Raw genomic sequence first — 14,248 nt, 5'->3', positions numbered from 1 at the left:
TTAATCTGATGTGCTTCTGTTTAAAGTTTTTTTTAAAGTCTTATGGATGTTAAAAGGACAGCTTAAGGATTACTTAGTGTTGTATTCTTTGGGGGTTATATTTGAATTGATGGTTGCTAAGATGTTCACTGTATGTTTTAAAAAGGTTAACTTGAGTTAATAGAATAAACATTGTTTTGCTTTAAAAAATTATTTCCCATTTCTGCTGTCCCACACCTGTAGAGTGGGCCGTGTGCTCCCCATACCACAATCTAGTAAAAGTTGTGGGTCAGGTGAACTCCATGATACACTTTGGGGTTCTCTAAACCCTGGCCCATAACAACGGGGAGAATGTGCAAACTCCACACGGACTGTAACCCGGGGCCGGGATTGAACCCGGGTCCTCAGCGCCGCAGTCCCAGTGCTATCCACTGTGCCACATGCCGCCCTAACCTGCTGATTTTTAATGTTTCCTCTTAATAACTGAACCATTTAGTGCAGTGAAAGCTCTGTACCTGGTTCAACGTTAGAAAACACAAGTTAATTTTCCCTAGCCTCCCCACCTCCCAAAGTAAGCAGGTCCAACATCCGGAACTATTTCTAATAATGAACCTGCAGAGAATTGTCCCAGAAACAGGTTATTTGATCCCATGTTAATGTTTATGTTCTACGTGGGCCTCCTTCCATCGTACTTAAGTGGCTGGATTCTCCGATTTGGAGACTATGTCCCCACGCTGGCGTGGGAACGGCAGGAAAACTGGCGCAAAGCGGACACTGATTCCCCGTGTTGCTGGGGGCTAGCAGCCAGGCAGCGTAGAGCACACGGCTCTCGCTGCCGATGTGCCCTGGGGAATTGCCGGTTCCGTGGCCACGCATGTGCATGGCGGCAGTCTGCAGCAGCCGTGCCGTGCTTCATGGCGGATGCCGCTCACGGATCTGGCCTGCGAAGTAGGCCCTGCTTAGGCTGGCTCTCACGCCCCGGACCGCCCCACCACAGTGCCCCCAGCCCCGAATATGTCCAACCCTGCCCGCAGATCGACCCTCACCCGACTGTGGCGGCGCTGGACTGAGTTCACAGCCGCCACGCTGAGTCCCCGGCGGGTGAGACCATGAGAGACCCACGCCGTCGGGAACTCGGCCGGTCAGGGACGGAGCATCGTGGATCAGGCCTCAGGCAACGTACGGAGGCCGTGGATACGGTGTGCAACGTACTCGCAGAATACGCTGCTTTTCAGGGGGCGGAAAGTGGTGCCGCCCCCGATTTCAGCGTCATCGGGGATTCTCACCCCCGTCGCCGAACACGATTTCGGTGTCGGGGATCGGAGAATCTAGCCCAAGGTCCGCAATGCACTGCTTGAGAGCATGGTGGAGTCAGATTCAATCGAGGCTGTAAAGGAGGAATGTGCAAGGTTACGGTGAGAAGGCTAGAATGACGCCTGGATGAATTGCCCATTTGGAGAGCTGCGACAAACGTGATGGGCCAAATGGCTTCCTTCTGCAGCGTAACGATTTTTTGATACGTTGTCAGACAAGTTACATAAACTGCCATCGCAGAATTCGGGAGAGAAATGGTGCTTAACCGTCTGCAGAAAATCTTAGGCCTAGCTTCATTAGCTGATGTGATTAGGGGGGGATCGGGGATGAGAAACACAATAGTCATGATCGAATGGCGGAGCAGACTCAATGGGCCGAATGGCCTAATTCTGCTCCTATATCTTTTTTTAAATTTAAATTTAGAGTACCCAATTAATTTTTTCCAATTAAGGGGCAATTTAGCGTGGCCAATCCACCTACCCTGCACATCTTTGGGATGTGGGGGCGTAACCCACGCAAACACGAGGAGAATGTACAAACTCCACACGGACAGTGACCCAGAGCCGGGATCGAACCTGGGACCTCGGCACCATGAGGCTGCAGTGCTAACCACTGCGCCACCGTGCCCTCTGCTCCTATATCTTATGGTCTGGATTTCTCCAAAATCATCCCTCATCTCACCCGATCGACATATCTTACTATTCCTTTTTCCCTCATGTACTTATCCAGATTCCCTTTACTGATGGAATAATCTTCACTGCTTATCTCTGTACCTCTGACCAAGAGCAACATTTATTCTGTAAGCGATTGAATGAACAGTTTACACAGGTACAGATAATATTATGAGGCGAATAAATAAATCCCTGTTGCTATTGTTAAATACGAGGTGCACAGAACCTGCAGCGATATGAAGAGTCCAATAAATCATATTTTATTCTATTATCTGCAACAGTGATTAATACATAGCATCCTGTGGGTTTATCGGCATAATCATCAAATTTACAGACTGTACGTTCAAAGAATTGGTGCTGGTTTGTCTCAATTTGTGACACTCCATTTGATTATTTGAGACCTAATCCAGTGCAGTACTGAGGGAGTGCTGCTCTGTCAGAGATGTCCTGCTTCGGTTCTGCTATTCAGCTGCGAGCACCGACTGCCTGTTCTGGGGTTTGAGTTGAGGTTAAAGGACCAACAGGACTATTCAAAGAAGGGCCGGGGGTTCCTCCAGTGTCCCGGCCAGTATTCATCACCCCCTCGCCAAGATGACCAAAAAACACTAACTGCCCGTTCATTGGCGACTCGTCGCAGACTTGATGGGCCGAATGGCCTCCTTCTGCACCGTCGGAATTCTACGGTTCTGGGGAGTGCTGGTCAGTGGGATTCCCTGGGTGTTGAAGGATTGTTGCATTTTGCTGTACAACAAGGAAGGAAGTCATGCAGGAAGCTCTGAAAGTCTTTAAAGTAATTCAGTGCTGTATGAATTAGGTTTTAGCTCAAGTCTGTAAAAGGTACTTAATCAGGAGTGGGGAAGGAACAGAAATCTGTTCATTCCTGAGCTGTGAGGCAGAAACACAATCCTGAGCTGAAGAAAAGAAGACTTGCATTTCTGTAGCACCTTTTATGAGCTTGGAATATCCCAGAATGCTTTACAGTCACGCCTGAAGGGCAGTCACTGCACTAAGTGTGGCTGTTTCCACACAGCAAGATCCCACAAACTGCAATGCGACAATGACCATATCATAGAATCATAGAATTTACAGTGCAGAAGGAGGCCATTCAGCCCATCGAGTCTGCACCAGCCCTTGGAAAGAGCACCCTACTCAAGCCCACACCTCCACCCGATCCAGCAACCCTACTTATCCTTTTTTTTGGGACATTAAAGGCAATTTAGCATGGCCAATCCACCTAACCTGCCCATCTTTGGTAGGAAACCGGAGCACCCGGAGGAAACCCACGCAGACACAGGGAGGACGTGCAGACTCCGCACAGACAGTGACCCAAGCCAGGAATCGAACCTGGGACCCTGGAGCTGTGAAGCAACAGTGCTAACCACTGTGCTACCATGCTGCCCTGTTTTCTGTTTTAAGTGATGTTGATTGAGGGATATGGATTGGTCAGGCCGTTAGAGAGACCTCCACTGCCCTTCTTCAAAACAAAGCCACTAGAGAGGGTAGATGGGATCTTGGTTTATTGCCTCTCCTGAAAGACAGCAGCCCTGACATTGCAGCACTCCCTCAATGCTGCATTGGCAACGTCAGCCTGGACATCTTTAGTCTCAAGGGGCTTAAATCTCCAATCACAACTGACTCAGCTAATTCAATATATTAATGAGCATTTGAGTAATCTAATTAAATTTTAAAAATCTAATTTTTAAGCGTGCCCCTTTACAGTTCGAGAAATACCAGAGGAAGGTTCTGGGTCTGTCACCACGCTCACCGCGACCTGAACGAAAATCAAAAACTGAGCTTCTCAATGAATTCATGAGACATGAACTGAGATGGTTTGGTGGCTGAGTGAGTTACCCCCGACAGTCAGTCAACCCCTGCTTCGATACCCGGCCTCAGGGGACACGGCAGTATTGGCACAGGGTTGGGGTGGGGGGGCGGTCAGTAAAAGCTAATTCAGTGACCCGGTGAGGGCCAAAAGGAGTCAGCCCGGGTCCTGTGCAGAATCACAGTCAGGGGCTGGTTTAGCACACTGGGCTAAATAGTTGGCTTGTAATGCAGAACTAGTCAGCAGCGCGGGTTCAATTCCTGTACCAGCCTCCCCGAACAGGTGCCAGAATGTGGCGACTAGGGGCTTTTCACAGTAACTTGAAGCCTACTTGTGACAATAAGCGATTATTATTAATGATTCCTATTGGGAAGTGGATGGCAGAGGAGAAATCAATGTCAACAGAACTGAGGCTCCTGCACGATGAGCTGGAACTAGGAAAGGTGCTGAGTAGGCTGTGCCAATTCTCATTGGAGTTCAGGCGAATCAGAAGGGATCTTATTGAAATATGTGATTCTGAGCGGAATCCGGAGCAGAAGTCGGCCATTCAGCCCCTCGAGTCCGCTCCGCCATTCAATCAGATCCTGGCTGATCTCTTCCTGGTCTCAAATCCACCTCCCTACCTGCTGGGATGGAGAGCAGCCTCTCCACCCAGTGCCCTGGCGTGGCAGGGGGACCTGTTGGAATACTTGACCCTTGAGAAGGTTAAGTTCGAACTGAGGGGAAGCTCGGAGGGGTTCTACAAGTCATGGGCACTATTTATTATGCACTTTCAAGAACTGGATAACATCGAACATTAGTTGGGGGGGTGGGTGGGGGGGAGGGGGGCTGTGTAGATTAAGGGTGACTATGGGTAATCCCTGATTCCTTTGTGTCATTTGTTTATGTAAACATGTGGGCTGAGGTTTGGGGGTTGGTGGGCGGATGGGATCGTTGTTATTATGGGGATTGACATATCTTGCTGACTATTGTTTATTGTTGATGGGTGTAAATGTGGGAGAAAATGTGAAAAAGGAAAATAAAAATATATATATTTTTTTAAATAAAAATATCCAGAGTACCCAATTCATTTTTTTCCCAATTAAGGGGCAATTTATCGTGGCCAATCCGCCTACCCTGTACATTTTTGGGTTGTGGGGCTGAGACACGCTCAAACACGGGGAGAATGTGCAAACTCCACACGGACAGTGACCCAGAGCCGGGATCGAACCCAGGTCCTTGGAGTTTTGAGGCAGCAGTGCTAACCACTGCGCCACCCTGCCGCCCTTTCTATCTCCTTCTTAAAACCATTTAATGACTCAGATTCCACCCCACGATGGGGCAGCGAGTTCCACAAATTCTCCACCCTCAGCGAGAAGTAGTTCCTCCTCACCTCAGTTCTAAATCTAACGTTTGTGCGGAGAGAGAAACAGAGTTAACATTTCGGGCCTGTGTGACTCTTCACGAAGACTGAGTTCAGTACTTTTTCTCCCTCCACAGTCGCTGCTGGATGTGCTGGGTTTTTCCAGAACTTTCCGTTTATATTTCAGTTTTCCAACATCTGCAGTATTTTGCTTTTATTCCAAATCCTCCTGTTTCTCTCAAACACACTGCACACATCAAGTCTCAGATTATTCAGATACCACATCGCAAAATGTCACTTTCTGAAAGGAATCTACTGAATCTGTGTTGTCTGAACGGAACCAAACCACAGTCACCCGGCAGGTAGTGTGATTTGTATCTTAGTAAAAATAGCTGCCATGAGACAGCCTGGAGACTGAGGCATAAGAAGAAATAAAAAGTTGCATTTATATAGCATCTTTCACCATCACAGTGTGTCCCAAAGTGCTTGACAACCAGTGAAGTACTTTTTGAAGCACAGTGACTGTTGCAATGTGGGAAATGCAGCAGCCAATCTGTGCACAGCAAGCTCCCACAAACAGCAATGAGATGACGCCCAGATAATCAGTGACACTAGCTAAGGGTTAAATATTAATTAAGAGAGAATACTCCCATGCTCTTCTTCAAGTGGCACTGCAGGAGCTTGTGGTAGTCACCACTGTTGTATATAGTGCATGTATAAGAGGTAATACGGTAAGGCTCCTGTACTACAGGTATGGGGGTAGATCCCGGCCTGCTGGCTCCGCCCAGTAGGCGGAGTATAAATGTGTGTGCTCACCGAGCTGCAGCCATTTCAGCAGCAGCTGCAGGAGGCCACACATCTCTGCGTAATAAAGCCTCGATTATCCTCTACTCTCGTCTCGTCGTAATTGATAGTGCATCAGAGCTTTTAAAACAACCCAAGAGAAGAAACAAGACCATGACTGCAATATTGAATCCTCTAACCCTGCTCCTCCATTAAGATCAGTTGGATGTCGGCATTTCCCCCAGTGCAAACGGCAACACTCAATCGCTACCCAGTCACGTCCGAAATGAAAGGACCTTTAGCTGGCAGGAGATGCCAAGCCACCTGATGGAATGTTGGCCCGGTGACGACCTTTGACCCAGCGATGACTGTTGACCCACGATGATGACCAGTGACCCAGTGATGATGGCCCCCGTCTCAGGGTTGTGCCTGAGTTTGGTTTCCATCGCCATCATTGCCGCATCCACTGAAGCACCAGGGAGGTTGGTGCTGCCAGAGATTTTGTCGGTCTGGAGAGCGGTAATGCAGCAGATCTGTCAACAACAAGGCCACGACACACATACCGTACAAAAGGACTGCAATCATTGATCCGTATTTACTATAGTGGGGGGAGCAGAAAAGGCAACAGATTAGTCATTAGTGATTAACAAAGGGAATAAGCGTAATACAGACAACCTCTATCACAGAGTCAAACTACAACAAAACAACCTCTCCTATTTCCAATGGTCATTGGTTAGAAAGGACAGAGGCTTGATCCCCAGTCTGTCCTTAGTCAGCTGACCTCAGCCATGGCAACCAAGGCAAGAAATTTGGCATCCGTGCCCCAGGGTTCTCACCCCCACGCCCATAAACACTTTCACTTTCCCACAGGAGGTTACTAATGGGCCGAATGTCACAGTGCCAAGGTCCCAGGTTCGATCCCGGCGCTGGGTCACTGTCTGCGTGGAGTTTGCACATTCTCCCCGTGTCTGCGTGGGTTTCACCCCCACAACCCAAAAGATGTGCAGGGTAGGTGGATTGGCCACGCTAAATTGCCCCTCAATTGGAAAAAGAAATGAATTGGGTACTCTACATTTATTTAAAAATTAATGGGCCGAATGGTCCTCCTCATGTTTTTTATGATCTTATTGGGTAGCATACAGAAGCAGCAACAATGGTGGAACCCACCCCCCATCTCCGAGACCAGTTGGTACAACTCATCGTCTGCCAGGTCAGCATAGGCTGGGGTTTAAAAACCTTCCACAAACAAGGATGATCATCCTTCTACCCTCCTCCCCTCTCCAACACCACCCTTCCACCACGCCACCCCCCACCCTGCCATCACCCCATCCACCCCCATGACATCACCCCAAATATCTCCCATCTCACAACCCATCCCCACCCCTCCCATCTACGAATGCTCCTCTCCTTCCTAGTCTTGTTCAACACCCCCAATTTTCCTTTTAACTAGGGGGCCCCTTGTAGATACACTAAAGACCCTCCTCCGAAGACATCACTAGCTAGATACCAGTCCTACTAACCCGTACTATCACTCCATTAAACAATCACAACTTGCACTTTGATGCGTGCCATGGTCATACTCACAAAGTACCCGTTTCGGGTGCTGTCTGGTTGAACTTCATTGTGCTCTGAAATTCAGACTCATTGCAGCAATATTTCAGTGTCTGATCGCTCTGCCGACAGCAGTAGATGTGTTTCTGTTCTTCATTAAGCCGTGGACAGTAGAATCCGTAGTGATACATTTTTGCAGCATCTAAGTATGGCTCACAGGTTCTGTATTTAGAGGCAGAAACTGGACAACGAAAGATTATTGTCAGGACACTGCACGTTGTGGCTTCATAGCAGCACAGCACAACTGATTAACAATAACGTAAACGGGGACAGTGGACTAAAAGGCACAGAGGTGTCCATGATCGTATTGAATGGTGGAGCAGGCTTGACAGGCTGAAAGGCTCCAATGTTCTGAACTGTAATTCAGGGCAACAACATGGCCATATACAGGAGACCTTGAATAATTTCAGAAAATGGGCCAGCAGATGGCCAACGCAGTTTGAAAACCCAGAAATAATTAGTCATAAAAATTCATTTTGTTCTTTTCCTGCCTCTTCTATATCATCCCTTCCTCAGTGCAAGGACACATTCCATCTGATGTATCATCCAGCTCTGGTATTTTACCAAGAGCCTATTTCTAATGCATCAGTTGGACAGCAAGTGTGGACAGCATTTAGACTTGTTGAGGAAATGACTAAAGGCGCCTCTCTTGTCCCAGTGTCAGTGAGTGAACAGTAATGAGGATTAAGGGCAGTGCCACCCAAAGCACAATGGGCCGAACTTTCAATCTGAGTCAGAAGATTATAACCTAGGCTGATAGTCCCAGCACAGCACTGAGAACGTACTGCACTGTCAGAGGTGCCATCTTCTGGATGAGATCTTAAACCCAGACGTCGACTGCTCTTTCGGGTGGACATGAAAGATCTCATGGGGCTATAAGAGAAAGGAAGCTCTCCCCAGTATCCTGGCTCTCCATTGTGTATGGATTGTGTATAATTCTATGCAACTGGTGGACATTAACCGGTGATTTTCCTGGATCTGTACAGACATAGGCTGAAGCTCTGGTTGTTGGGTTAGGAAGCAAATGCTTGTAATGAGTAACTCGGTAAGTAAATGTGAAACTATGTAAAGTTTGGCTCCGGTTCTATCCTTCAGCAACTGGTTTTCTGGAATTTAACACTGGCCAATACTTATCCCTTAATCAATATCACTGAAACAGATTATCCGGTTATTTGTCACATTGGTATTTGTGAGTTTGCTGTGTAAAAGTTGGGTGTTACATATCTTACGTTAACAATTTAACAAGTACTTTATTGGCTGGAAAGCACTTTGGGGCATTCTGAAGTAATATACAATTCTATATATACACATATATATATTGCAATGTATTCCTTTACATACCTGTTATCAGTAATTCACACAGCAGCAATACGGTCAGGAGTTGGCTGGAGCGTGACATTGTAGCATCCACAACCTGGATCTCTAATTGTCATCCTAAGAGATGGTGGTGCTGCCTTAAAACAAAGCACTCCATTTATTTCCAGTCCAATATCTCAACACTTCCGTCTGCTACTATCCCCCCCAAATGTGGTCAGACCTCCTCATTGCCCAGAGTTACACAAACAAAACAAGAGAGAGACAGAGAGAACGAGAAACAGAGAGGGGGACAGAGAGAGAAAGACAGACAGGGAGAGCAGGAGGGAGACAGAGGGACAGAGAGAGAAAGACAAACAGAGAGAGAGACACACACACACAGAGACAAAGAGAGAGAAAGACAGACAGACAGAGAGAGAGAGAGAGACAGGGACCGAGAAAGACAGACAGGCAGAGAGTGAGAGGGACCGAGAGAGAAAGAGAGAGAGAGACAGAGAGAGACAGGGACAGAGAGAGAAAGACGCACAGAGAGGGACAGGGAGAAAGACAGACAGAGAGAGAGGGACTGAGAGAGACAGAGCGGGACAGAGAGAGAAAGACAAATGGAGAGAGACACAGAGACAGTGGGTGAGAGAGAGACAGTGAGAGAGAGAGAAAGACAGAGACAGGAAGCGTGGTAAAAATAGAATGAAATGGAAGAGGACAAGGAAAAAGAAAAGCGAAAGAACAGAGAGAGGAGATAGTTTGGAGAGAGAATAATAATCTTTATTAGTATCACAAGTAGGCTTACATTAACACTGTAATGAAGTTACCGTGAAAACCACTGTGCTACTGTGCCACTCAAAAAGACATTGGGTAAGGCCAGCTGAGATTCCGGTCAAATAGCCTGTCAATAATCACAGTTTAGGCTTTGAGGAAACAATGGGTAGTTGAGAGAGGAACCAGGTGGCACAGTAGCACAGTGGTTAGCACTGTTGCTTCACCGCGCCAGGGCCCCAGGTTCGATTCCCGGATTGGGTCACTGCCTGTGCGGAGTCTGCACGTTCTCCCCGTGTCTGCGTGGGTTTCATCCGGGTGCTCCGGTTTCCTCCCACAAGTCCCGAAAGACACGCTGTTAGGTGAATTGGACAGTCTGAATTCTCCCTCTGTGTACCCGAACAGGCGCCGGAATGTAGCGACTAAGGGCTTTTCCCAGTAACTTCATTGCAGTGTTAATGTAAGCCTTCTTGTGACAATAATGAAGATTATTAGATGGTGTCCACAAAACCTTACACCAGCAAGAGTCACCATCTTCAGGAGAAAAAAGAGGTGAAAGGAGAGATTTTACAGAAGATGCAACCTGATGAGTTAATCTCGTCATTCCAGATCAACCATCATTCCAGATCAATCAACATTCCAGATCAATCGTCATTCCAGATCAATCGTCATTCCAGATCAATCGTCATTCTAGATCAATCATCATTCCAGATCAACCATCATTCCAGATCAACCATCATTCCAGATCAACCATCATTCCAGATCAACCATCATTCCAGATCAATCATCATTCCAGATCAATCATCATTCCAGATCAATCGTCATTCCAGATCAATCAGATCAACCATCATTCCAGATCAATCATCATTCCAGATCAACCATCATTCCAGATCAATCATCATTCCAGATCAATCATCATTCCAGATCGATCGTCATTCCAGATCAATCATCATTCCAGATCAATCATCATTCCAGATCAATCATCATTCCAGATCAATCATCATTCCAGATCAACCATCATTCCAGATCAATCATCATTCCAGATCAATCATCATTCCAGATCAACCATCATTCCAGATCAATCATCATTCCAGATCAACCATCATTCCAGATCAATCATCATTCCAGATCAGTCATCATTCCAGATCAACTATCATTGCAGATCAATCATCATTCCAGATCAATCATCATTCCAGATCAACCATCATTCCAGATCATTCATCATTCCAGATCAATCATCATTCCAGATCAATCGTCATTCCAGATCGATCATCATTCCAGATCAACCATCATTCCAGATCAACCATCATTCCAGATCAATCGTCATTCCAGATCAATCAGATCACCATCGTTCCAGATCAATCATCATTCCAGATCAATCATCATTCCAGATCAACCATCATTCCAGACCAACCATCATTCCAGATCAACCATCATTCCAGATCAATCATCATTCCAGATCAACCATCATTCCAGATCAATCATCATTCCAGATCAACCATCATTCCAGATCAATCATCATTCCAGATCAATCATCATTCCAGATCAACAATCATTCCAGATCAACCATCATTCCAGATCAATCATCATTCCAGATCAATCATCATTCCAGATCAACCATCATTCCAGATCAATCATCATTCCAGATCAACCATCATTCCAGATCAATCATCATTCCAGATCAACCATCATTCCAGATCAATCATCATTCCAGATCAACAATCATTCCAGATCAATCATCATTCCAGATCAACCATCATTTCAGATCAATCATCGTTCCAGATCAATCATCATTCCAGATCAATCATCATTTTAATGTATTGTTAGTTGATCTTTCATGATATTGCATTTGGGGAGTTCAAATAGCTTTGTCTGGAGGTGATGGATTGAGACACCAGTGAATCATTAGATCAGAGAATGTAGTGCAGCACAGTGGCACAGTGGTTAGCACTGCTGCCCCACAGCGATGAGGTCCCAGGTTCGATCCCGGCCCCGGGTCACTGTCCGTGTGGAGTTTGCACATTCTCCCTATCTCTGCGTGGGTCTCACCCCCACAACCCAAAGATGTGCAGGCTAGGTGGATTGGCCGCGCTAAATTGCCCCTTAGTTGGAAAAAATGAATTGGGTACTCTAAATTTAAATTTAAAAAAAGATCAGAGCATGCAGACACAATTCAGTCCCCATTTTAAAATAATGTATTCAGTCTTTCAATAGTCTGGTTTAGCTCAATTGGGTGGGCAGCAGCGCGGGTTCAATTCCCGTAATTGCGGAGGTTATTCATGAAGACCCCACCTTCTCAATCTTGCCCCCTTGCCTGAGGTGTGGTGACCCTCAGGTTAAATCACCACTAGTCAGCTCCCCCCCCCCCCCTCAAAGGGGGAAAAGCAGCTTGTGGCCATCTGGGACTATGGAGACTTTACTTTAAATCATAGAATCCTATAGTGCAGAAGGAGGCCATTCGACCCATTTAAAGTGTGGACTGACTGTTCAAAAGAGTGGCCCACTTCCCCACCCTCTCCCTGAAACCTAACCAGTACATCCCTGCATGCCCAATCCACCTAACCCACACATCTTTGGACTGTGGGAGGAAACCGGAGCACCCGGAGGAAACCCACGCAGACACTGGGAAAACGTGCAGACTTCACATAGACAGTGACCCAAGGCTGGAATCGAACCTGGGACCCTGGCGCTGTGAGGCAGCAGTGCTAACCACTGTGCCCCACTCATATAAATTGTTTCCACTGTAAATTCTTACATCAATATTCATCATGAAAATAGGGCAGCATGGCAGTGCAGTGGTTAGCATTGTTGCCTCACGGCGCCGAGGTCCCAGGTTCAATCCCTGCTCTGGGTCACTGCCCGTGGGGAGTTTGCACATTCTCCCAGTGTTTCCGTTGGTTTCGCTCCCACTACCCAAAAATGTGCAGGGTAGGTGGATTGGCCACGCTAAATTGCCCCTTAATTGTAAAAAAATAATTGGGTACTCTAAATTTAAAGAAAATATATTTATCATGAAAATTACCTGTGTAAACTTGTCACAATGCAATTACAGCCGCCATCCAGTGACGGCACTGTAGCAGCTCCTCTGGTGGGAGGGTATTTCATGGTGTGGCATGTTTACATAGGTAATTTCCATTGTAGCTGTGGACAGGATTTTCATACTATTTGCATGCAGGCTGAATCCCTCATCATTTAAGACTGAAAGCTATAACTAAAACTTACAGCCTGAAATCTTAAAAAAAAAACTTACTGTAACATAACAATGCACTTATTCAAACTGGGGTACAACTCCTCGGGTAACGGAGTTCATTTCAGAATGGGTTGCCGGATAAATCCCTGGCGCCAAACTGCAGCAATGAGGACATTTTTTGCAAAGCCAACAATAGTGAAAAGTTAGTCATTTGTTTTCAGAAATGTAACTCGAGTAACAGAAGGGGGGGGGGGGGGGGGGTATTGTGCGTTTAGAATGTTTAAATTGGTTGTCTGCGAATGGAAGTAAAGCAGATTTCGTTCACCGACGAGTATTTGTTTTTAATTGTGTTGGGATTTAAAAATCACAAAGAGACCTGTACCAACCAACCACTAATCTCAAAAGAGCTATTTGACTACAGGGGCATCGCAGCCGGCCGAACATGCAGCAGAGTAGCTGAATGGGGGGGGTCATGCTTGGTAATTTCTGGCTAGCTTTGGGTTCGAATCCTGACAACACATCACAACCTGAGTTTTTTTAAAAAGAGCTGGTAATTACAATGGAATAGTGACAAGCTAAATTAACTGAATCTAAAAATCCCCGAATAAATGAGACAGATAATTCACGTTTAGGCTGACGAGGAATTCGCCGGAGATGGGATAAATCAGACCGAGTCGCAAGTGCGAGCAGATTTGCCCTTCCTCCAGAAGGACCTTACCTGTCTCAGGTGAGCCTCGCCCAGGTCAGTTCAGGTGAGGAATGATGCCTTTTTGGTCACTCTGATGCAATGCTCTCGGCTGCCTTTGTCCCGAATTGTCTGGAGTTTCAGCACAGGCTGGCCCGACTAGATATCTCCGTCCTGCAGCTTGTTACAACTCTCAGTGACCCCCCTCATCCTTACCCCAGGATGTCTGCTGCCTGCGGTGGAGCCTATTTCAATTTGATCTCCGTCCACTCTAGATCCCTGTGTTGCTCTCTGATCTGACCGAGTGCATTTTCAAAGTGCATCCTGCACTCAGAATGGGCTTTAAAAAAAAATAAATTACAGCGTTATGTTCAGTTGGCAGTTTGACAAGCCCTGCCCTCTTCCCCAGGGAAGGTGTGTTCTAATTATATTTCCATGTAACTGACTCAGTCCCTTGGCAGATATCACCCAGTGACGCCTCTCACTCACCCAGCAACGTGCCCGAGTTCCCAGTTATTTATTGATTCTTGCACTGACTCCCCAGATATTCCCCACACACCTTCCTCCCCCTGCACTAATTTGACCACCGAATTCGTGTTGAGGCAGACGAGAAGTTCACCTGCGAGTTAACAAGCCAACTTTTACTCAACAACGCCAACCCCTGTCCTCTCTCAGGAGGGTGGGGGCTACGCATGGCAGGTGCTATTCGACTGCAGGAGCATCGCAGCCCGTCAATGTGGAAATTGCACTGCCCCCAGGTGCTTGGTGCAATTTCTAAAAT

The 14,248-nt window shown here is 46.7% G+C and overlaps 1 protein-coding gene across 1 annotated transcript; it reads right to left on the bottom strand.

Annotated features, from left to right (window-relative positions):
* Positions 1-2,203: 2,203 nt before the first annotated feature.
* Positions 2,204-13,791, bottom strand: LOC140404328 (protein shisa-like-1a). The gene is made up of 4 exons (XM_072492706.1): positions 13,501-13,791; positions 8,864-8,976; positions 7,496-7,703; positions 2,204-6,509 (listed from the first exon to the last, which is right to left on the bottom strand). The coding sequence occupies exons 2-4, from the start codon at positions 8,919-8,921 to the stop codon at positions 6,329-6,331; spliced, it is 447 nt and encodes a 148-aa protein (XP_072348807.1). The 5' UTR covers positions 8,922-8,976; positions 13,501-13,791; the 3' UTR covers positions 2,204-6,328.
* Between the last annotated feature and the right edge of the window lie 457 nt (positions 13,792-14,248).

The sequence above is a fragment of the Scyliorhinus torazame genome, chromosome 30, assembly GCF_047496885.1.
Source record: "Scyliorhinus torazame isolate Kashiwa2021f chromosome 30, sScyTor2.1, whole genome shotgun sequence".
Taxonomy (NCBI): domain Eukaryota; kingdom Metazoa; phylum Chordata; class Chondrichthyes; order Carcharhiniformes; family Scyliorhinidae; genus Scyliorhinus; species Scyliorhinus torazame.
Note: the sequence above shows the minus strand (reverse complement) of the source record. Positions and strands in the feature narration are given on the sequence as shown.